The 25,680-nt window shown below is 41.7% G+C and overlaps 1 protein-coding gene across 9 annotated transcripts in view; it reads left to right on the forward strand.

The window, feature by feature from the left end:
* Pde4d (phosphodiesterase 4D) overlaps positions 1-25,680 on the forward strand; it is a 1,527,171-nt gene that overhangs the window by 1,309,045 nt on the left and 192,446 nt on the right. For 6 of the 9 annotated variants that reach the window (XM_004623069.2, XM_004623068.3, XM_004623070.2 and 3 more), the window contains 3 exons: positions 9,069-9,105; positions 17,521-17,594; positions 23,622-23,671. In XM_004623069.2, the coding sequence (XP_004623126.1) occupies positions 9,069-9,105; positions 17,521-17,594; positions 23,622-23,671 (161 nt within the window). The other 3 variants (XM_023708191.1, XM_023708132.1, XM_023708205.1) reach the window with 3 other exon arrangements.

The raw sequence follows: 25,680 nt of genomic DNA on the forward strand, positions 1-25,680 counted from the left end.
GCACACTGTGGTCATTCATAAAGCCTGTTGGTCTCTTCACTACTTGATGAAGACCTTGTTTTTATCTACTGGATTTTTTTTACCACATGTAGACCTTTAAACAGTTGTTCTGGATATGCATAAATCTTCCACCCAGGAGCACATCCTGGAGGAAACCCAAGAGAACAGGGTGAATGACATTGAGAACAGGCTCATCAAGTAAGATCAACAGTGAAAGAAGAGCTTGTTCCTAGAACACAAGCCTGCTCACGAAAGCGCACTCGGCCCTTTCTGCCTCCTCCTTCCCCTCCCTACAAGGACTCAGATTTGGACTCAAAGCCACTGAGGATACTTGGTGACATGAGCCCTCCTGGAAACTCCTCAGATTGGACTGATGTTTGTTGAACAAAATAGCTTAATATGCTTACTGAATACATCTACTGTGTGAAACACTTCTTAAATTATATCTACTGTGTGAAACACTTCTTAAATTAACAAAGTTACATATCATTGCTATATAATTTTGAGCGTGTTATCTTTGCCATCATAGAACTTAACAAATTGGAGCACATGTAGTCACATCATGGATTTTCTATAATGAAGCCAAAATGTTTATCTTATGACAAATAAGGATTCCGTTGCAGATTAGAGGACTTTTGTTCATGTTGCCCAATATATTCTGTTTTATTGTCAATGCATATTTTTAACAAGAAATATGAACAGAGGCATAAGCCAAAACTTAGAGATTTTTGTTTTAAGGATTTTTTTTTCTGGTCAAAGATCAGGCCCAACCTTAATTCTTTATTTTTAAGTAACACATGACAAATTGTACACATTTATGAAATTCAATGTAATGTTTATATATAGTGAAATTATTAAATCAAACCAACATATCCATCACTCTCACATACTTACTGTTTTTTGTGATGAAAACATTTAAGAGTTGCTCTTAGCATTTTTCAAATAGACTGTGCTTTCTTATCAGTACTAGCCAGTATCCCTACTGTGTGTCTCTTGTGCTTAACCCTCCTTTTTAACTGAAATTTGGGTCTGTTCACCTGCATTTTCCCTGCTTTATCCCAACTCCACTTCTGCTGCCCTTTCTGTAAGCTCATATTTTATTCTGTTTTGTTTTGCTTTCAAATCCACATGTAGGCAAAATGATGTGCATTGTATGTCTTTCTGTGCCTGGGTTATTTCCTCAAGAATAACATATTCCAGGTTCATCCCTGTTGTCACAAATGACAGGGCTTTCTTCTTTGTTAAGGCCGAATCTCATTTCATTGTATACATATTACCCGCATTCTCTTTCTGCCTTCGCCTGTTGATAACCATTTAGCTGGAGCCCATATAGTGACCATGTTAACGGTGTAGCAATGAAAGTGGAAGAGAAAGTATCTTGTTGATACCCTGAATTTATTGCCTTTGGAAATCTATTCAGAAATGGAATTGCTGGATCATATGGTGGTGCTATGCTTTTTAATATTTAATCAACTTCAGAATGGCTGTAATGATTTACATTCCCCCCACCAGTAGGCAACATCCTCAGTAATAGGATCCCCTTTTATCTGTTGCTTTTTGATCAAAGTTAGTTCTTACAGGTTAAGTGGTAACATCTCTTTGTGATTTAAATTTGCAGCTTCATGAATGATTAGTTAGGTTAAGCTCCTTTTCTACATCTTTTTAAGAAATATCTCTTCAGGGGGCTGGGGAGATGGCTCAGTAGAATAAGCGCTTCTCTGGCAAGCGCAAGGATCTGAGTTCAATCCCCAGTTCCGCAAAAAAAAAAAAAAAAAAAAAGTCTCTTCAGGTCTTCTGCTTATTATTTAATAGAGTAATTTGCTTTGTTGTTATTGTTCTTAAATTATCAAAATGTGAAAAATAGCAAATTGAATTTTAAAAATTTAGCTATATCTACAATTACAGCATTTTCTTGTTAGGTGAAATTTTGTTAATCATATGAACTATAGGTTGGAAGTTAACGCTTACAGAGGAAATATCCGTTAAAGGGTTTTCCCATGGAGTAGAATAGGCAAAAAAAAATCCAATAAATTCTTTTAATGTCAGTAAAAATGTAGTGTCCCACCGTATACAATATCTTTCGCCTCAGAAAGCAAGAAGCCAAAATGTTTCTGTCAAAAGATTGAGAGCACACAGCATCTCCTTGAGATTTTACAAATACACATATAATATACATTGATAAATGTATGTATAGATACATATACATTAATGCTCACATACAAATGTGCTATCCTCATATGTCTTTTTTACATATAACATGCATATGGCTTTAGCACACCCTGGTTATGGCAAAATATTATTTAACTTTCAGCCAGAATAATACACCTGAGTTTAAAAAAACAAAATTTGGGCTGGGAAGATAGCTCAGCAGTCTACGCACCTGCCTGGCAAGGGCAAGGACTGGGGTTTATCCCTAGTACCACATGCCATACTGGCCCCAGAATCTTGAGCGTGCAGAGCCAGGTGTGGTGGTACATGCCTATAATCCCAGCACTGGGAGGGCTGAGACAGGAAGATCATTGTAAGTCTGAGCTGTGTAATGAGACCCTATGTCAAATCAATAAATAAACGATAAAAAATTATTATGTTATTTTAGGATTGTAAGACATAAAAATTATGAAGTATATTCAGCTTATCTTGGAAGGTATTGATAATATGTTGTTTTATTGCTTTGATTTTGTTATTTTGATATTTTTACATCAGATATAATTGCTATTTATTGTCTTAATATCGTCATGAAATGAAAAGTACACTGCTTGAGTACACTTACTCAAGCATTGTTTTGGCATTAATCCACATGTTGTAGATAAAGAATTTTAAGGGCCAGTGGTTTAGCTCAGTGGACTAAGTGCTTGTTTAGGTAAGCTCAGGGGCCTGGGTTCCATCCCTGGCACCACACACCACACAGGCCCTGCCCCCAGGCGCGCTGAGCCTGTGATGGAGTCTGGGTGTGGTGGCGCATGCCTGTAATCCCAGCACTAGGGAGGCAGAAATCAGGAGGATCACTACAAAGTCTGAGCTGAGTAGTGAGACGCTGAAAAAAAAAAAAAAAAAAAAAAAACCTTAGATGAAGAATTTTATAGTGTTTAAGAGAAGCCTGAAGTCACATGACCCCAGTCTCTATCTGGGCTCCATGATGTCACAGGCCTGTGCTTTGGGGACCTTCTTGAGCCTTCCTTTCCTCTAGAAAAGACTTTAATAAAAGAGAATCATAGAGTATTTTTTTTTGAGTGCTTGGCTGATGGTAATAATTTGATAACTATTAGTTACCATTGCTTACAATAATTATATTTATTCCTGATTATCACCATTACAGTGTTTCTAATTTCATGGGATATCTATTATCTGAATTTTTAAAAGAATTGTGGTAAAATCCTTTTGTTGTTGTTGTTGTTGTTGTTGTTGTCTTTATGAGACAGAGTCTTGCTATGCAGCTCGGGCTGGCCTTGAGCTTACTTTACAGCTTAGGCTTGTCTTGAACTCACAACGATCCTGCTTGCCTCAGCCTCCCAAGCGCTCATATTACAGGCATGCACCACCACATCCAGCTTAAAAATCCTCTTTCAAAAAAAATAGGCGTAACCTTACAAACTGCCCTCGAGAAAAGATGATTCACAGTTTCACAATTTAATGTTCTGGAATTACAATCTCAGGGACTGTTGGTAATTCTTAAAATGAAATGTGCTTCTCCATATTTAAGTACCCTACAGGAATGGTTTAGGGGTCCCAACAAGGTCTCCGTAAGAAGGTTTGCTTTTGGATTCCCCTCTTTCTGTTTCTTGCCTAGGTTTCTGGGTTCTTATTACAAAGTGAATAAAGTGACAAAGTGGTAAGAAACATGGAAATAGGGGCAGAAAGGCAAAATCCTAGAGAATGGGAGTTCTTAACTTTACTTTTGTTCCTTTGCTCAAGACCAGAAAAGTCTACAGTGTACTCTGGGGCCTGAGATTCCTGCCCCACAGACTGGGTGAGATTCCGAGGCTGCAGGCACTGAGTCTGCGTCAGTACAGGGTACCTGGCAGGTTCCTGACTCGAGGCAGCTCCCTCCCCATTGCAATTCAACCAGTGTGACTCACCCCCCACTAAAGCTTCTGTGTGTGTGTGCTTTGCTGTGACCAGTACCAGGGCCCATCTCCTCATCACCCACATATGCGCATGCACATATAGGATGGCAGAGCGAGTTTTCTAGCTCCCCCCACCCCACTGTCTCTCCACCTTCACCCCACAAATACTCTACTTATAAAACATAAAAGCAACTTTTCTACTTGAATGAGACCCCAGGTACTGTCAAAGTTTGTTGTTACGCATTTTAAAGAAGTATAATATTAAATAACTCTCCTCCAAAATTCATGTCACAATTTCAGATCTCTGGCCCCAAACTGTGCAACTCAGAGTCTAGCTTTTCAGTGGACTTATAAAAGACACAGCCTCTTCCCAACTTCATTAATTATGCAGTGTTAGAAACCCTCCTAACTCAGTTGGGTAAGGTACTACTACATTTTATTTTATTTTTTTATTTTAAAGAGACCACAAATAAATAAAAAGGATGCAGAATTTCAAACCAAGATGATAGGAGATGAACAATGGTTACCCTATTGCACACTGTTATCTTCAAAGTAGTTGTTCAGATTACCAGGTACAGTAATGCAAAGTTGATCAAAGGATATAAGCACTCTCTGTTCCTTTCAATGAGCTAACAGAAACTAGTAGCACAATTGTCTTAGCTTCTTGTGTATATGTACATAGCTTTTTTCCCTTCTTTTTTTCCTCTTTGTTCCCCTTCCCAGTTCTTTCCTTTGAAGGGTTTCTTTCCCTTTAAAAGATAATAGGAGAATAAACTCACAACACCTTTAAGCCAAATTTTGTGTATAATAACAAATAAATCTTCCATTTGTCTTAACCACCAGATCGGTTTTTCAATTCTGATATGTAAATTACATGAGACACTTAAAAGACATGCTCATATTATATTTTTCTTCTAGCCATAAATAAAAATATATTTTACCTGTACCATTACTTGGTGACAGTACATCTGAGAAAAAGTTATTTTAATATTGACCTGAAGACAGCTTTTTGAAATTGTATTATTAGACATATATAAAGACAAATGAAGCGTTCAATATTTTTTAAAAGATATGGATGAGCCATAACTTACCCCTTACAGAGAACGTCTGCTGCTGAAGTACTAGGAGATACCTCATGGTTATTTATTTATTTTATTATTTTTTGTTGTTGTTGCAGTGCTGGGGATTGAACTCAGGACCTTATGCTTGCCAGGCAAGCACTTATACTACTGAGCTGTCTCCCCGGCACTTCATGGTCATTTAAATGAGACATTCTGGAGATAATTTGACAGAAACAAGTTGGGACAGGTTTTTTTTTTGTTTGTTTGTTTTTGAGAATTACATATCTCTGTCACTAGAATCATAGTTGTCTGTATACTTTACAAGAATATTCATCAAATAAATTATTTTAGTGTATCTCCTGACTGTCTTTTACAAAACTTGGAAATGAAAGAAAGAATTAAGTGTTTTAAAAACTATAAAGTGCTTTTGAATTCTGATAGATTCAAATCCAGGGTAATGCATATAAAAAATTATTTGCTTTATTTCCATGAGTTAATTCCATCTTGCCTTGCTTGAGATGACTTTGTTCTTGGAAAAGGAACTTCGTGGCCAAGTCAAGGAATGACAAATAGTAAAACACAGGAAAAGACTGCCACTTGACATAGGGTCAGCTTTCAGTTTGGGTGAAGGACATTGCCTTGGATGTATGTTACAAATGCAGCATCTTCAGCAAGATCGTGTGCTGAAGCAGACCTGTGACCGTAGTGGCCACCTTCCCACTTCTGGGACACGATAGCTGACATGCACAGCTTAAAGGAGGGAAGCTGCCTTTGGCTTACATGTCACATTGCTGCTGCCTCCAAGTCAGGAATATTCTGGGAGGAGGGCAAGTTGGAGCAGAACCATGTCATTCGTGGAAGCTATGAAGCAGAACAAAGGAACAGAGCAGAAGAGGAAGGGGTAAGGGACAGACATGGGCGCCAGGGTTGTGCCCCAGAAGGGAGATGGGTGCCCTCAGGTGGCTCCCCAGCCCACCAGGCTGGTGCTCTACCCTACCTACCACAATAGTTTTTTGCTTCTCAAATCAAGTATGGTACATGGCCAACCTCTTCTCTTTTATAATATAGCTCCATCCCTGAACAATGATATTTAAATTATGTGTTGCTTCTTAGGTACCATTGAGGTATCGTGAGGATCAGCCAGTGAATCCAAGGGAATTGTCTGTGGTTTTTGAACCAAAGTACTAACACAACACACACTGCTCAGTTCCACTGATCTGCTCATTACTTACAAGAATGTTTGGCACCCAACGAACTCATAAGATGGTGTGTGAGTATATGAGTGTGAGTGTGTGTGTGTGTGTGTGTGTGTGTGTGTGTGCTCAAAATGCTAACATGTTTCCCCCTGGATTTCATATTCATGCTTTCTAGAAACTGAACTATCTGCAAGCGTCTTTCAGCTGCTCTATGAGAGAGAGGTTGCTTTTTCAAAATAAGTATATAAGAAAAGTTACAAACTTATAGCGGAGTCCAAGAAGCAAGGTCAGCATGACAAGATGATGAAGAAATGTAGACGGCTGCCCCGGGCATCCTTTTAGAACTATGTTATTTAGTTTTGACCTTTCTTTTCTCTCCCAATCTTCATCTTTTATTCTGTCATTTTTCTAGAGACTTAATTTCTCTCTATTTGTAGGCTGTTCAGTAAGAGTAGAACAGTGCTATCATAAAGGATATGATAGCACTGTTCGAACAGTGCTTCTTCTAACCAAGCTGGGCCTCAATCTTCCTATCTGCAAAATGGGCATTTACCACCTATGTTGCAACACCGTTGTAAAAATGAGTGAAACTTTACTTAAAATGCACATACCATAATGTTCTCCTTACTTGTACATGATTACATATATGGATATATGATTCCATATACAACAAACATGATGGCATTTTTCCATGAATTATTTTACAATGCCCTTTTATGTTGGCACCTTTCCCCTCTCTCAGTCCCCACTGATTCAGTTTAATGCCCCAACTCTTCTGACTTCAAAACATTTCCCCCCTAACTTTCACTTTTACCTCTTCAAAGGCCTCAGTCCCTTACAGATCTGTCACAGTGGCTCAAGGCGTCATCCTAGCTACTAATTCTCTTGAGTCTTCACATTTTCCTAACTGCACAGTAAAGCAAAAGGCATTGGGAAAAGTCCTTACTCTTATTAAGCATTGCCATAGCTAATATTAATTGCATGCTAAGTACATTCTCTGCCCTGGACATTACTAACTTGATCCCCAACACCCCATGTATATACTACGGACTTCTTTTACAGAAGGGGAGATCAAGAGAATGAGGGACGTAGTAACTTGCATAATTTACATGCTCAGAAAGTGCCGGGGCTGGAATTGCGACACAAGCTTCCATCAGATCAGAATAAAACCCATTTCTTTCCCGTGTTGCACAGCGGCTCTAGGAACTGCCTCCTGCCTCCTTATCGAACGCTATCCTTGCATTTCCTGATATACGTGGCATTTTCTAGAATCTTGAGGCTACTCATTGTAGCTGCTCAGCTGCGGTGTTCTTTCTTACTAGGTCATTCTGCCCCTCGGCTTCATCTGCATTTGGTCTCCCCTTCTGGTACACTGGTTTTCTTGCCACCTCCCTAACCCAGGCTCCCTCTCCCTGTAGGCCATTTTTCTGGTTTGCCCTCAGAAGCGATCTTCTGGTTGACACCCACCTCTGCCATTCATTGGCTCTCACACCCTATGAGCTTTCTGCACTTCAGCTGCTTCCTGTATAAAATGATCACACAACCTGATGTCCAACCTTCCTAGTCTGCGATTCTGAGAATAATGACTGTGAATAACAGGTGACCCTTGTCAAATATAATTCTGGAACTAATGGATTGCAAAACATCTGCTTCTTTTGAAGTGTGCATTTTTACTTTTTGCTGCTTCTGTTTTCTACCCTTTCTCGGCACTCCCTGATGGCCCCTAGAAAACTGGGTCTCACGCTGAGCAGGACTCTAGTGTGGACACTGTCTGCATGTCCCTTGCACTCCTGGGTGTTTCATGAATGTTGCTTTAGGCCACGTGGGCCCTTTTCAGATAGTTTCAAGTGAGTAGACAACTCAGGTGCACTGTCTCCGTGAGGGTCACATCCAGGAAACTCGCTGTGCATAACTCTTCTCTTGACTAAAAAGTATTGGATAGCTAGTTCACGTAATCACCTACAGGGATGTGGCAAAGCCTTCTTTCTAGTGATTTATGCTTTAAAAAAATACTGAGACAGTACCCTGCGCTTTGGCTTCTTGTCTTCCTCCAAGCAGAATGCTGCATGACTAATCCGGCCTTTCCCGGGGCCTTCAAGACACGTCCTGCTGACACCTTGCTCCCGTATCCCAGGCACGGGGTGGAGACTGCTTTAGCAACAGCACACCCAGGGTAACATTGCCCCGTAACTACACTGGCTGGGACATGAGTCAGTTGAAAAGTTTCACGGAGTTTTTATTAGTATCTGATGTAGTCCCGTGTCATCCGCGGTTTCTGGGCTATGTAAGAGCCTTACACACGATGGTGTGGAACGCTTGATGCTGCTCACCTTCAAGTGGTACATGGGCCAGGGTCCCTTCAGAAAAGCCACCGCAGCAGCTGGCTCCTTCCAGCTGCACCCTTCACTAATACCTACACTATAAGGCCAAGAGCAAAACTCAGGCCCCATTGCTGGGACTGTCTTTCTCCGAGTGCGTATCCTGCGTGCCTAAAGAGCAGCAGTGGCCTTGGCAGATGCTTGAGGAGCTGCCTTCTGTCCTTCCTCAGGGAGCCGGACGATGGTTGCATCCCTGAAGATATGCTTTTAAGCCAGTGTTTGGGAAGGACCCGAGCAGAGGAATGAGGGCGGAACTACTATAATTCTCTATGGGGATTTGTGCAAGAGGAGCTTGCCATTGAATACTGACCAAAAGGCCTTGCGGAGTTGTTGGCAACTTCTAACACAGGATTTGGTTTTTTTTTTCAGACATGGAGACGACTTGATTGTGACGCCATTTGCTCAGGTAAGCGACGCTGGGCCAGTGGGCGGGCTTCTCACAGGGAGGGCAGTTTAACTTGAGGTTGTGTTGCAGTGTTTACTTTTAAATCAAATACAAGTAAAAATGCAAATCGTGTGGTTCTAGTAATTCAAAGGCACTGCTAGATAATATGATTTGGAACTTCATAGCCCTATTTTCTATAGTGCAATAGACCCAGAGTGTGCCTTTGCTTCCAATGGCAAGTTACCCAAGAGACATAGGAATTAAATGGGTCCACATTTGGTAGGGGAGATAGCTCCACAGTCTAAGTGCCTGTCTGGCAAGCACAAGGACCCGGGTTCTATCCCCAGTACCACATGCCGGGCCAGCCCCACGCAGTGCCTGCCACTGAAACTGGGCATGGCGATGCACGCCTGTAATCCCAGAGCTGGGGAGGCTGAAACAGGAAGATCATGATGAGTCTGAGCTGTGGGATCATTATGAGTCTGAGCTGCATAGAGATCCTGTACTGAATCAATCAATCAATCAATTAATTAAAACATTTTAATGGTTCCACATTACCTTAACTGACATAAACACAAGAGGCAGGAGGCTACAGCATGGATTAAATTACATTTAGTATAATTAGGTACATGATCAGTGCTTGAAATTCAATAATCCAATTCAACCTGATACCTTACCTGATACTCCTTCATATGTGTGTTCTTTGCACAGAGATTTAGCTGAGTGGCATGTTTATGTTTATGCCTTTTAGGCCTGCATACTGCAAAATGTTTTAATCACAGAAAGTAGAAACAAAAAGGTCACAAAATGACCTAAGGGGTTTTCAGACATATGTCCGTGTGTGAGTGACGGGTGTTCTTGGGCTAGAGTAGTATGTGTTTCAATTCTAGCTACACGTAAGATTCACCTGCGGTGCTCTTCTCAGAGTGTCAAGCCTTCCCCTGATCAATTAAACCAAAGCTCAGGGGTTGGATCCAAGGCCTCAGTCCTTTGGCAGTGTGTGCCGTGTAGAAGTGGAAAAGCCCCTGGAACTGACAGTTGGGTACAGAATGGAATCAGCCTCATTAAACCTGGGGAACAATCCAGTCTTAAAGTCAATACTGACTGATTTTAAACAGGTACATATTGACAATAAAACAATCCTGAGAAGTTACAAGAATTACAGTCAGAGGTTGGGGAGATGGCTCAGTAGAATAAGTGCTTACCTGGCAAGTGCAACGGTCTGAGTTCAATTCCCAGTTCTGAAAAAAAAAAAAAAAAAACAATTACAGTCAGAGTTGTGTCACAAATAGACATGACACCTTGGGAAACTCATGACTTTGAACTTTTCCAGGCCTGGTTTTCTCCTCTGTTAAGTGACTTTTCCCATTGTTACAAGCCTTGTGACGCTGTTACAAAGTAGAAATGATGCCAGCTCGGAAATGTTTAGGACAGTTTCTAGCAAACATAATATTTAACTAATTTTAATTACTTTAGATTTAAGCATGCAAATTTCACCTCTAAGTTGTCATCATAGATATTGTTCTTCAAGTGAATGATAGCAGTATTTAGGTAGCAAGATTATGTGCCTTTTTACCACTTCTAAATTTCTTTGAAAATTTTTCTGTGGCTCTAATGAAGACCAAAATTTTAATCAATCCTGAAGCAATGTAAAGCCAACAGTGATTTTCTACATTAAGGCAGGAAACTAAAATAAACTGCTTGCCCTTCCTTTCTGATGGCTGATATCTTGACAGCTTAAGACACCGCTGAAGATCATAATGTCTTGCTATGTCTTAATGCCCAAAGGAGTACGTATTTTAATCATATTTTGTGATAGCAAAAAGTTATAAAACTAAGTATTTTTATTTGACTACACTTGAGAACTTATCATTTCCTAAGAGCAGAGAGCTACATGGACGGAAAAACATTAGGCAAATTAATATTAATAGGGCTGAGGAGATAGCTCAGTGGCATGACCACTCATCTGGTAAGTGCAAGGTCATGAGTTCAATCTCTGGTACTGCAAAATAAATAAATGAATAAATAATGATATTCATAATCATCACGATATGTAGAACCGTCATTCCAATTTAAATTTATTCAGCTAGCTATTTTTTACTTCTAAAATCTTAACACACTATAAAACATATGCCTAAAAAGATAATAAAAATTTTAAAAAACTTCTGTATATGATAGAAGATGTCAGTAATGATTAAATATCTTGTTCTTTTGGGGGAAGATACAATAGTCATTGCTCCAAAGGTTGAAGATTTTTTTTTTGTAAAGTAGCTTCATTACAGTTTTCACAAATGGACTTTGATGTGCATAGAAGATCGGATAGTTTTTACTGGAATATAGAAAAAATAAATAGGTATGAAATACTGAGCAGCACCACCACCAGTAGAAAATCCTTGGGGAAGCAGTCAAGCTGGAAACCCTTGGAGTCTTTCTGCGGCCTTTCGGCCAGGCCAGTCGGAACTGCAGCGCTGACCGTAACCATCAACTCCTAATGTTTTTCCATCTACAAACCAAAGAATTAACCACTTAATTCTAAATATTATACCACTAAAAGCACAATGTGTCACTGGAAGCCATACCAACATTACTTGATCGGATGTACAAAAATTACTTGTGCCACTGTACAAAAATTCTACTGATTTTAGCAATACACTTAGAACAAAAGTTTAGCAAATAAGCCAAAAGACTAAGCCCTTCTCCAATTATGCTTTAGACTTCAGAACTTCATAGTCATTTTGGAGAGAAAGCATATTGTTCTCAGAATAATACCTTCTTGCATAAAGTTTAGAAAAAATAACAATAAGCTGGAGGAAGAAAATTTCCCATAATTCCAAACCCCCAAGTTAGCTACTGTTGACCTTTACTTTATATGCAATTAGGCTTCTGTTTTATGCATTATTATCTTTCTCATGACTCATCCATTGTCTAAAGAGGTAAAAGATCTTCTCCCAACCCAGCAGTGTCATCTTTTTCCTCAGAATCCATTACTTTGTTCCTGGGTATATCTCTAAAACATCAAAGTATCTTTCCAAGTTATGCTTTCCTGTAAATCAAAGACAATAAAGTCATGAAATAGCAGAGAATGCAGGACATCATGCATGGATATGCCCCACTTTGCTTTAAATCTTCTTAGATAGACCTGAGTTTCAAAACGGACCTCATAATCCATCCCTGTTTTATTCTAATACCAAAAGCACCATCAGAGTTAAAATTTCCAGCTAGCTTCTAACCTACATTCTTTTCTACTACCAATTTTTCACGCTTTCACTTATAAGGAAATCAGAATTCCCTTGATCCCCAGAAAAACTGTCAGCTGCAATTTGTATATTTCAAAATAGATATATTCTCTGATTTCAGTTTAAAACTGTTCTCTGGTATTGATGTTGAAATCTTTTGTTGTGAACATCTCCTTAGACTCCAAGTCTGGGTTGGGGGTGGAGAGAAACCCCTACCTGGACTACGCCATGCCAGTTGTCCTTGGCCTTCCTATGAGTCCGACGCTTGGGGGCAAGAGAACTAAGGGCACACAGCACTGCTGAAATGTCAGAGCCCTTTCTCTATGGTCTGCTGCCTCTGGTCACGGCCATTTGTGATATGGATCCTCTCCAAGTCAAGTGGAGTTCTCATCTGGAAGTATGTAAGGTGAAAAGAACTGGAAGCTTTTATGAAGGAAAAGGAAACACTGAGCAAAATATAATCCTGGATCTCTGGGGAGACTCTCATATCATTCAGACTAAGGAGATGTGGCTGATTGAGAATGCGGGGTCAGAAGGACTGTGTAACTTTGCCTTTAACCAAACGACAGCACACAAGATACTTTTAGAAAACAAATGCTGTGATTATGAATGTTATAGAACATTACTACTCCATTACCACACTGGTAAGAGGATGTTACCAGCTGTTTCTACAATGTCCCTGTATGTCTTTCAGTTTTACCCAGCAACATGGATCTTACAGTGTCTTAGTTACTTTTTACTCGTTGCTGGGACAAATACCTGACACTCAAAATGAAGGAAGGAGAGGTCTATTTAGCTCACAGTTATTGGAGGGTTCAGTCCATGTTCTACTGGCTCCAAGGCAAACGACAGCAGAAAACAATGAAGAGCAGAAGAGGAGCAGTAGCTGCGGCCATCAAGCCTCTGTCTTCCTTCTACACTGACTGCGAAGACCAGCGACTGTAGCTTCTCCAAAGTGGTGCAGCTGCGGAGATCAAGCTCCTCTGAAGACTGGGACTTCCTCATGGAAGCCAGACAGGGCGGCAGGAAGCCTCCCTCAGTTCCTGGGCCCTGCCCATCTGCAGGGCTAGGTCCCCACGCTGAGAACTGCCGGAGCTGATTCAGCCAAGTTGACGCATACAACTTCATCAAAATTCTCACATTTGATGCAACCATCAGGCAATGGTAGAAGGCCGCTGTCGCATTTCAGTTGGGCAGCATGGGAAGTGCAGGAGCTGTTCTTTACCCTTCATGGATATAAACTACAATTAGCATCCTCTGATGTCTGAATTCATGTTAAATTAAAGGAGATGAAATTGTCAATAACTTGTTGACGTACAAAAACACTTTCATATGGGAAGATGTTTGCTTTTCAATCAAAATGACCTTTTTTCCTCATAAATAATTCTAACTTGAGTAAAACCCAGGCCAGGAATTCCTTTACCTCACACCAGCAACCCTCCCCAGCACGGCCCTGCGTCTCACCGCCTGTGTTTTACCCCCACCTACTGGCCCCAAGTGCATACAGCATGAGAAAAATCAGCTATTTCTCTTGAGGCTGTTAGGTATGTTCAGCTAGCATTAACTTCTCAGGGAAGCCCATACTTTTCTGCCAATGACAGTCAATTCTGTTGATTAATAAATTGAAAACATTTAAGAGTCTGATAATTGTATCTGTAAATAACATCCTGGCCCCATAGGTTGGCATGTGAGCTGTCTCTGTCCAAAACCTTCTGTATCACCACCAGGATTTCTTCCCTAAAATATGTGGATGCAGATGCAGATGTGTGCATATATATATATATATATATATATATATATATATATATATATATATATAATCATTTACAACTTCTTTTACCTTGACTGATCACACTTTTATTTGGAGATATAAAAGAGGCAGAAATGACCTCAATTTCTTTTTTATCTTCATTTATTTATTTAGTACAGGGTCTCACTACACAGCTCAGACTCACAGTGATCCCCCTGGCTCTGCCTCCCCAGTGCTGGGATTACAGGTGTGCGCCACCACGCCCAGCTTCAGGGAGGCACAGCAGCATGGCATACGGTACCAGGGATCAAATCCGGGTCCTTGCACTTGCTGGGAAGGCCCTTTAGACCACTGAGCTATCTCCCCAGCCCAGTGACCTCAATTTCTACCAGAGAGTTATGTGGAAAAATCTCAGGGACCTCTTTGGCTAGCAAAGAAGAGACCAGCGGTGGAGCCTGATGACAGCTCTTAGTGCGCTGGCTTGGTTCAGGGTCATTCAACCTTAACTCCTGGGGTGCTCGTAAAGCAGTTTCTATTTTTCCTTGACTCCTAAAGCAGCAGATACTGCCCTCCCTTTGTGCTCGGCAAGTACAAGGGAGCTTTTAAAATACAAATGCATATGATTTGTTGTTTTAGAAAACCCAGACTCCATCAGGCAGGCCAGGACAATTGCACATAAAGGACGAGCCTGAAACTGTTCTTCATATTTCTGCAAATGCCATATTTGTCACAGGGCAGAGGATCGTCATGGACGCATAATCTAAAATTTATGAAATGCTGCTTTCCTATTACAAAAATATTGAGCTAAGATTGAACACTTAAGGAATGATGGGTCTCCATGCTTACTATCACAGTATTCGTAAAAGCAAATTTAAGGGACAGTCTGGAAGTCAGGTGACTGGCGACAGTAGCTGAATGTCTGAAGGGAGGACAGGAGAGAGATTTCCTCTTTCCACTTTTCATTTCAAAATATTTCCTGTATGTGACAGAATGTATCTAGAGAGTCTGTAAACAAAAATCATAATACAATAAAGAATTTCGGAAGTAGAACAGATTTTAATGCTGCGGGTCTCCTACATCTCTCTATCCGGCTCATCTCTGAAATAAAAATCACTGTATTTTGTCTTAATTATCAAGCTAGTGACTTTTTGCTTGATAGCCTCCTTTTCTGTTTAAACTCTGCTGGGCTCGGGGAGATAACTTGCTGTATAAGCGACTGCCTGCAAGTGCAAGGTCCCAAGTTCGATCCCCAGCACCACATGCCACGTCAGTCCCCCCGGCTCCTTGGCCCCCAGACTCTGAAAACTGGGCACATCCTGCCAGCCACCAAAACTGGGTGTGGTGAGCACATTTGTAATACCAGTGCTGGGGAGGCTAAGACAGGAGGATCAATATGAATCTAAACTATGTAGTGAGATCCTGTGCCAAAAAATAAAGATTAAATTATACAAAACACTAGAACATGTATTGTTTAAAAATAGATATATAAGGTTGCATTAAAATCAAAATAGAATAATCTAGTAGCTTTGTTATTATAGTAGAAAAAATAGTTCTATGGGAAATATTAGTTTCAGAAAACTTTTTATGAATTAACTTCATTTCAAATAAGCTATGAATTGCCTACAAGCCTATTTAAGTTTACCACTGCCAAATGTAATGAACTTAAAAGCCACGTATGACATCCTCAGAATTCTGAGGCTAGCAGTTTTCTCTAGGTGAGGGATAAATTAACCGGTACTATAATCTTATTTAGAATGCTTTATTAGTGTGTTTGATATTCACTTCTTACATCATGAATTAAGCCTGGGTGATTTAATGACAGTGGCATATTTATCCAATTTGTTTTTGCATTATTCAAGATTTTATGCCTCTTAGAAGACAGTGTGGTCTGCAGTCAGCTGTTAGCCACGCGAGCCCTCCACTCCGTCACAGGCAGCATGACCTTTCGGAGTTGGGAGCTGCTTGTACGTGATGCTGACCCGGGTTTTTCCAGTGACCTAGCTAGCCGCAGTTGGCTCTTAAAGAAGCACCATCCCCTTCTTCAGGGAAGTGTAGGTCACTGTGGCAAAGAATGAACAGCTCCGTTTGACTTGCTTGGATTTATACCAATTTCCCCCTGCCACAGAGAGTGACATTTTTGTCCTAGAAAAAAATTACATAGACTAACTGTAATCTAGGTCTGTGTTAGATTAAAAAAAAAAACAGCTCTGGGAACAATTCCAGAACGCTTGGAGCAATTAGAAATTCGGGAGCTGGCTGGGTTTACCACTGACAGACAGTAAAGAAATTCTGTACACCAGGTCATTAACCAAATGAATGCTACCATAGTGTCGCTACAGTAATCTGGTGCTTCTTGCTTACCAGGTGCTGTTCTGGGCACCTAGCCCACTAGTGCCTATTACCCTCACAATGTTCTCTGACGTAGATGTCTCTCCATGGTTACGGGAGAGGAGGCTGAGGCACCACAGAGGTTCTGTAACTTACCTAATTTTACACATTTAATATGTAGCAGAACAGGGCAGAGCGGCTTGGTATATGGTACCTACCAGGACATTTGATTTCTGCACCTTAGATAAACTTAGAGTGGCAGCTGGCACCAAGATTGCTAACGCCGCTACCCAGTGTGAGCTATACTTGGGGAAACATGGTCTTTCTAGGAGGTGAGGGGCAGCAGGTTCTTATAACTTTTCTCCGTCTCATGTTCCTTTCCAGTTCCAACTGGAATTTTTAACCGTAAGGGGCTCCTGAGGTGGTGACATCTAAGTGTCTTGTCACAGGGGTGGATGATTTGTATCTACGTATTCACTTATTCAAAAACATTTTATGAGTATCTTCTGTGGGCCTGACACAGTGCACAGAACAGTAGCATTTTATGTAGAAAACAGCACCCTGGTGACATTCTACCACCCACAGTTTAGATAACTTTGGCAAAGGTGAATACCCGTGAGCTAGCTTGAGACACCACGTGGCAACAAAACAAAACATAAGGTTTACAGAGCTTTTTGGCTTGAAATTCTGGGACTCTTGGTGAATTTTTGAAGACAACTTGAGAGTGATCTTATTTTAAATTTGGGAGTGATTACCGGGCATGGTCTTATTTCCAATTTTAATTTTTTTATTGCTACCTGACATCATATTATTTTCCATTTGTAACATCCCACATGTACATTGCCTAGGACATTGTTTTTATCGCTAAAAATTCTAGAAATGCTTTGGAAGCTGCCGTGACTATTAATATATTTGTAACTAGTGAGGAAGATTGCTGGAAAATTTGTGTAGTCTGACCGCCATAGATTTCATATGGGTACACACTTCACTGAGTGCGGGGAGATTCCTTATTGGCAGAGAAAAGTAATTGTAAGACATCGTGTTTTCTCCTTGAGAACCTCGTGATAGCATTTAAAACGCCACCCATCCAAGGAAGGACTCTAAAGCATTCCTCCATTCCAGGTCTTGGCCAGCCTGCGAACTGTACGAAACAACTTTGCTGCACTGACTAACTTACAAGACCGAGCACCAAGCAAGTAAGTGGTACCTTTATCTCTTCGTCTGTTTTCCTTCTCCTCAAACCTTTACGTGTCCATCCTCCTCCATTTAGAGGCGACGCACGGCAGTGTGTTAGGCTTCTGTGAATCACTCCCATGTGGCTAACCGTGCATTCTAAATCATGAGATGCCCCGTTAATTTTCTATAAATACTCTGAAGTGACAGTTGTAATGTCAGAAATAAAACAGTATGATAAATAAACATGGTGACCCCATCTGTTAAGGGACCAGCTGGCATGGTCAGTTTTCTGCCCAGTTACGTACTTACACTCAGGGTAACTTTAGAGGTCTGGCTCACCTCCAGAGTTAACCACAGACAAATCATCCTGTCAAGACTTAAAGTCGACTCAGAGTCACCTTCTTAAGTCTACGATGAGAATTAATTGTCATCTGCTTTTACTGCCCCTCAGATCAGCAACATTCACTGAACGTTAAGAAACCCGTGATTGAGGGCCTGGAATGTGGCTCAGCGGCACAGCGCCAGCCCGGCAAGCACAAGGTCATGAGTTGGATTCCCAGACCAAAAAATCTGGAAGCTGCAATGGATAGGTTAGCCATGGAAACATTTGAAAGAGGAAAAGCTGAGATAAAAAGTGATTATAATTTGAAAGTCCTGATAAACGCCCCCAAATTTTTTTTAACTAATCTGTAACATTAAGTGAACTACTAAGCTCTTACTCAAATTTCCCTTATTTTAAAAAACTATTGCTAATAAAATATTACAAATGACCTCAAAAACCTTTCAGAACATAAAACTTTAAATCAGTATTAAGAGGAAAATACATCGAAGCTTAACATGGATTATAAGTGTACAAAATTTTACAGTATTTGTTTTTGTTTTTGCACCTGAAATCGAACTTAGGACCTTGCGCTTGCCCGGCAGGTGTTGTGCTGCTGAGCTATATCCTTGGCCCTATGTTTCTTAAACAGTATGAAAAATCTGACCTTTCCATTCTATAATAATATAATTTACCTCCTAAATGCATAGTTCATGACTAATGAAAGAGCTGGCCTTTATGCAAGTACCACTTGTGCTAGAACACGGCTTTCAAAAAACAGGATAAATGCCATAATACAAATAATTAGAATTGAACCTAGAACCCCAGCCACGTATTATATTTTCCAGGTAATAATTTTTTTATAGTTCTTTCCCCCAGCCTACACAGTCTTCAGCTGTGCTTTCCTTCACTCATCTATTAGGGTGACAGCAATTTATTCTTAGGGTGCAGCTTAATCACTGCAGCATCGTCCCTGGAATTAGCTGACCCAGGTACACCCACAAGTCTGGACTAGCTACTGTGCCTCTCTTTCTCCATCTGGTCGCATCCTGCGCTGTCTGTCCTAATTCTCGCCTCTCTGGTATCTCTCTCGTTCTGCCTATCTGTTAGCCTGACCCTTCCAATGCTGGCTCCAGGTGAGCAGGAGATGTAGCTGGTCCCCATCCATGTTCCAGAGCCCGTCGTGATGCAGAGTGACTGCTCTGTAAAGGCTGGTTGGCTGGAAGTGTGAAGTGGTAACTCAGCATTTGAAACCTGAGGGTGTGCTTCGAGGAATCCGGCCTTTGCCAGTCATGTTTGCGGTGCCATGTGGACAGCTGCACAATGTCCTGCTGACTTCAGTAGCCCCTTGGGGCTGTTGACATTTAATAGCTTGTAGGTGACATGACCTTGCCTCAGGAGAGTCTCAGATCTGTAAGAAAAATGAAGTTGTTGGTTGTGGCGCTCATACTTTTTGTTTCAAATGTCATGTAAAACATCAAGGTTTTATCTTTTAAAACAAATTAGAAACTATATCCCTTTAAGCTTCTTTTGAATATGGTCACCTAGGTGCCAGCATCCAAATGGGTAGGAAACAGATAATCCTACAGGTATGAAGAAACCACACTGCTGGGAGGCCTATTCCACACAAGGCAGAAGTCCCCAACCGATTTATAGGAACAAACAGATTAAAATAGAAAAAGGACAGGAACTCACACCTAAGGGATGAGCTTATGCTTTCTTGGACCAGCTCCACAATGGGCATGTGACAGCTAATCAGTTAGTATGATCGGCTACAATCAAAGTGGAGGCTAGTGTAGTCTCCCTTGTGGTCAGTGCGGATTTGAACCTATCTCCTTGACTAATTCCAACCAGCCTAGGTCCAGGGGTATCAGAGCAGGAGGATTCATTCTCCGCAAGGCCAGCCTGGGCGATAGCCTGTGACAGGAAGGAGGACATGCCTCTGGCACCGTGCTTGATGACTCTGGAGGCATCAGAGTCCGAGTGCCCGGAGCTCGTGCTACCATTCAAACCCTTCCAGGCGCACCGCTGGAGTTGCAGAAAGCGGTGCGGTGCCCCTGGAAGCACTGTCCTTTATTTTCTAGGAACGGAGTCAAAGTTCAACCTCTTGGTGATATATTAGTTTTTCAATTGCTGGCACGGAACACCTGGAACCCACTAATTAAATGAGGAGAAGTTGGTGGGGGGCGCTCATGGTTCTAGACATTTCAGAGCACAATTTGCTGTTGCCTGAACAGGAGCATGGGGTGGAAGGGGAGTGGGAGTGGAGCAGAGCTACTGACTTTATGGTCAGAAGCAGGGGAGGGGGAAGCGCACCAGGGAGAGACGCAAGCACCTTCCTGAAGAACAGCGTCAGTGACTCAGCAAGTTCCGGAGTCTCAGCGGCACCTGCTCATGTGCACATCCATGCTAGATACCCGGATGCATATAGCATTTCCCCCCCACCCCCATGACCTCTGTAGGATTCCCTCAATCCAGCCAGGTTAGGGGTGGACCCACGGGCGTCTGTCCTGATAGACATTCCTGAGTTTTGGTAACGCTCTGCTGGCTCCTCTCACCCAGCTCCTGAGAGTCTTTCATTGCAGAAGTGAGCTGCGGCTCAGCCTGCTTTACAACGCTGTAACCACAGACGCAGTGACCAATGTTCGCTGTTAGTTGTGGAGAAGTCAATTCATGAGTAGGATCGTAGGACTAATATTAAAAGCAAATAATTAGGAAAGAGCCAACAATTTGGTTTTCCAAAGCCATAGAAAAGTATAGAACTACTTATATATTTTTCCCAAAACAAAAGATGTTTTGCTAAATTTTTAGAACTAAAAAGCAATAATGTACATAATATATAATATAATATAATATAACATAATATAATATATGTTATGGTTTGGGTTTTTGGAAGGTGTACAGTATAGTACAGGGCATGTTTTACAATAGCATTTTATAATGAATCGCCCAAGAAGCACATACTACAGGTGCAGGAAATCTATCCACTCGCTAAATACTAAAGCACCCAGCTGAGAGCTGCAGCTCATAGCAGTGCCTCCCACCAGCCCACCTGGAGGCCCAGAGCCCACAACAAAGTGTCATGCAGGCCTGCTTCCTGGATCCGAGCTGGAAAGGCCAAAGATCAGTGGTGGAAGCTAAAAAGTTTGTGCCAGTGGGATGAAAGGTCTGTGCCAGCAGGCTGAGGGATCTGAACAGGGGCCAGGAAGCAACACTCAGGGTAAGCACCAGAGCTCCCCAAAGGTACCACAGCCGTCCTCAGCAACAGTGAGGTCCTGAGCTCCTCCAACGATGAGGAAAGCCGAGTTCCCATCAGGAAAGCCAATGCCACAGGCTTATCCTTGAGGCTGGGCAGGGCACCATCTTCCCCTCCGGAGCGAGGAAGCGATGCTCAAGATGAGGACCAGAGCTCCCCCAAAGTTCACCGGGAAAACCAGCATGACAAGGTCCCCCAAGCAGAACAGCCCAAGAGCACTAGCAGCTTCCAACAGCTCCAACAGCTTCTCCAAACAGCACCCCTAACAGCGTTTTGGGGATGCTGCTGTTTGTGCCGCTGGCAGCGGTCCTCACGTGGGCTTCCCGCTCTCAACACCAGGCTAGCTTAATTCAGCTGGGTGTAATAAGTTGACCATGTATTAGAAACCCACTACAATATGATATTTGATTAAATTCATATCTGATCTCACCTGAACAGTAAAGCCCGAGCAAGAATATAACTTCTACTGTTATATTCTAGACAAGAGCTGGTTCAGAACACCATTTTAAAACATTGACACTTTTGTTTTATGAAGCATTTAGCAAGTTCAAATTAATTTTAAGAAATGAAAATAATTTAGATGTAAATCTGGGTACATAGTAAATCAAGCGCAAAACCTCAAACAGCCCCACGTGACACCTGTGCCTCTTACGACGACAGTCAGAGGTGCAGTGAAAGCCGCAAGCGTTGGCACCTTGTCACTCATTCCCCCACCCCCATACACACAGGGACCCCCAGCGCTGCTAGGGCTTCAGCACCCACAGGGCAGGCTGGGAGGGCCACGCAGCGTCTGCATGCGCGCGTCACTGTCCGCACGGTGCCCCCAGTGCTCTCGTGACGACCCAGCGCTCAGTGCATCCCCAGGATCATGCCTCTTCCAGTCTCAGCTTTCTCACCTTGAGCACGTTTTCTGCCTCCCCAAACTTCTTTCCGCCCCCGAAAATCTACACGGTGTCTGCCCGCCAGGCTGCTGTGAAGATGAAGTGAGAGCGTTTGTACAACTGCGTATTGAGCACCGCCTCTAGCACGTGTAAGTGAGGGCTTGTTAAGCGTGAGCCACTAGGAGAGGCACACGGGCACACAACTTCAAAGACTGGCAGGTATCCTTCAGTGCATCTATTCTTTAAAAAAAAATATTTATTTAGTACAGAGTGTTGCTACGCAGCTGGGACTCCTAGTGATCCTCCTGTTTTCGCCTCCCCAGCGCTGGGATTACAGGCGTTCACCACCCCATCCGGACTCGGTCACTGGCTCAGTGTGCCCAGAGGTGGGGCCAGCAGGGCCTCTGGTGCCCGGGATCGAACCCCAGTCCCTGCGCTTGCCTAAGTAGGCGCTTAGTCCACTGAGACATCTTGCCCGCCCTTGCCATGCATCTATTGTTGACTTGTTTTTAAAGATTGCTCTAATTTAAGAGCTGCCAGCTTTAAGTAAGGTCTCTGCAAAGCTACATTTTGGAAAACTTCAACCGAATTTCTATCAATGAATGGCGTTCTTTTCAACATAATTTACTGATCAAGTATGGCTTCACTGTGCAGCCTTCATAGGAAATGCAGGTTACTCATGTGCTGTGGTTTCTTACTGTGAAGAAAAACAGAAAATAGAACCCCTATAATTACCTTTCATTCATAATACAGTATTTCCAAAATCTCTAGAGTATCCATGTAAACAAGTTGTTAACACACCTCTCTGGTAGGCACATCAGAGATATTTCTCAATCTAAGAATATGGGAAAAACTTTAAATCTCTCTTCTGTAAGATAGTTTATAAGAAATTGTCCACTTTGATAATATGTTATGAGACCTTATGCTATTGTATTAGGAGAACCAATTATTAATTGACTACTTTTTCAAACTCAAAAAGCTTGTATTTGTTCTGGAAGGCTTGTATTTGTCCTAGCCTAATACAATAAAACAATCAAGGGCTGGTGCGGTACCTCAGCTGACTAAGCATCAGCTTAGGCAAGCACAGAGACCAGGGTTCAAGCCCCAGCACTGCAGGCCACACCAGCCCCACCCCCAGGCAAGTTCAGTTGCCCACAGAATCCGGGCATGGTGGCACATGCCTGTAATCTCAGATCTGGGTATGCTGAAAACAGGAGGATCACTACATATCTGAGCTGCATAGTGAGACCCTCTTCTAAATACATAAATTTTTAAAAAGAATAAATAAATCAATAAAAACTTTCTTTCCTGTTTTCTCTTCCTGATATTTGTATTAGTTTAATCTACCCTAATGTCTGACACCATGAGATTTTTAACTGAGGTTTTGATTTTTGCCCCTGACATGTGATCTAAAACCATGGCAAAAAGGTGCCCAGGAACTTGACTGACCAATCTGAAATAAATAGTCATCTGCATGTCCTTAAACAATCCTTTAAATTAAAATCTTTTTCTGAATGTGTCTAAAATGACTCAAAGAGTACTCAGATCCACAAGCTCCTCGTATTTACTGGTTTGCATTTTTCTTTGCTAGACGATCACCTATGTGCAATCAACCATCCATCAACAAAGCCACCATCACAGGTAAGAGAGAGCTGGATGCTTACTCTTCTCCGGTCTAGCCAGTGCCCATATCCTCGAAGAGCCAACGTCATGCTACCCCCAGCCTACGCTGCAAAGCTAAAGTCTTGAAGAAATGATTTTTTTTCTCTCTCCATTATTGTTACTATTGTTGATGATGCTGGTTATCCATTTAAACTATTCCTTGGGGAATCTTTGCTGATTTTCTGTGTTTGTAACCATTTCACTTTGTGTTCAGAGTCAGTTTAGGTATGTGCTGGCATGTGCATTTTGAGAGGTAGAACTACCTTTAGAATGTCTGTCACTTTAAATCTGCATTTGGTTGTCAGCATGGTCTTAATATAATTTTTAGTGTATTGAAAGTGAAAGCATAAACTGAAAGCCTAAGTTTTGTTTAATGTCCTAGTTGTGTGTGAGAAGGGACCTGTCTCTATTCCAGTGGTCCTGGTTGGGACTGAGAGAGGAGAAGTTACATTTGTGAGGGGAAGGAAAAAATTCTTATAATGCAGAAACATTCAATGGACTCAAAGGAAGAGATGCATAGATGTTTGGGGAAAATGTGGAAGGCGGGATGAGAGGGGACAGGACATACAAGCAAAAGTATCCAAGTTCCCATTAGTCTGTTTTACACAGAAGGCTTGGCCCCCAACTGCACCAAAAGCAAAATGATCTCATTTTACTGAGTCTGAAATTGAATTCAATTTGATAATTTCTTAAAACCACAGACTTCCAAAATTACAAACTGGAAGAAAATGAGCATATCATCCAAACTAGACCAATACTTCTTTTGATTCAACTGTCTTTCTTGGACCCCAACCCATAACAGGCTGAGGGACTCTTACCAAGTTTTCAGCGAGTGAACTGCGCTTGAAGTTTTACTTTGTCATGTCCAGTCAAATGGTTGCGATTGTGGTCATCATCTATGATCTGGTTCTGAAGCAGTTGTTAACGTTGTCGTGTTTTCCAAAAGCCCATCAAATGTAATTTGTGTGGAAACAACTATTTAATTATTGGCTCCCTTCTCCACGTTTGCTTTTCAGGTTCTTGTGGGTCACACTTCCCAGTGTACATATCGTCAACCAGTGTTGTCCTTAATGTTGATCAAAAGAGCAACAGCAAAAATTCATATATACCTAATAAATATTCAAGTAACAAATATCTTCTTTAAAAACTCAAACTCAATATAAATGATCCTAAAGATGGAGGTTGGAACCGAACCTGTCACTTCTATGCATTTTCCTGTGTCTGTTGGGAAGTGAACAGTTTCATTTTGGGGTGTGCATACCCAGGGCATCTAGTAACAGAAGGGCTGCTCCAGACTTTCAGGGTGTTCCTCTGAAAAGCAGTTACACTTCTCCCTCCTACCCACTTGCGCAATAAGAGATTGACTTTGTGGTTTAAGCAGAACACAGTGCTGGTTTGGTTTCTGACAGCTTTTTTAAGCTCAAAAGACCATAGGTCATACATGAACCTTCCCAGGTGAGGCAGCATCCTTCTAGAACAACTGTCATTGGCAGTGAAAATTGTGTCCAACAGAGATGACTGAGTGTTGCGGGAGAGCAGCTACACTCGGAGGATATAGACTTGGTCGTACCTACTTGGAAGAAAACCAGTGGAAACCTCTAGATATTTTTATACAATAGTGAGGCCCTGGGGCCATGCCTGGAGAGGGAACTAAGAGCCACTGAGCCCGGCAATTCAGGTTAGTGTTTCACCCATTCAGCCCTGACCATTCAGCCTACAGTGGAGCTGCAGAGGTATCTTATCTAAGAAGAAAAACAAGTAATAGCAATGGTCAGTAACTACTTAGAGCAATTGGGATTATGAAAAAGTCTGACAAGAAATTGCCTGACTTTCTACTTTTTCTTGCCTTAGCATTGCAAACCAAGGTGGGAACCCGGAAACAAGGATAATGAGAGGGAAAGCACTTTCTCTGAGCTCATGCTGAAAAAGAGAACTCTTAAATCCTAAGTAGTAATAATATGAATAGTGGTTGTTGAGACCTTGATGAC

This window comes from Octodon degus, unplaced genomic scaffold (assembly GCF_000260255.1).
Source record: "Octodon degus isolate 3935 unplaced genomic scaffold, OctDeg1.0 scaffold00001, whole genome shotgun sequence".
Lineage (NCBI taxonomy): Eukaryota > Metazoa > Chordata > Mammalia > Rodentia > Octodontidae > Octodon > Octodon degus.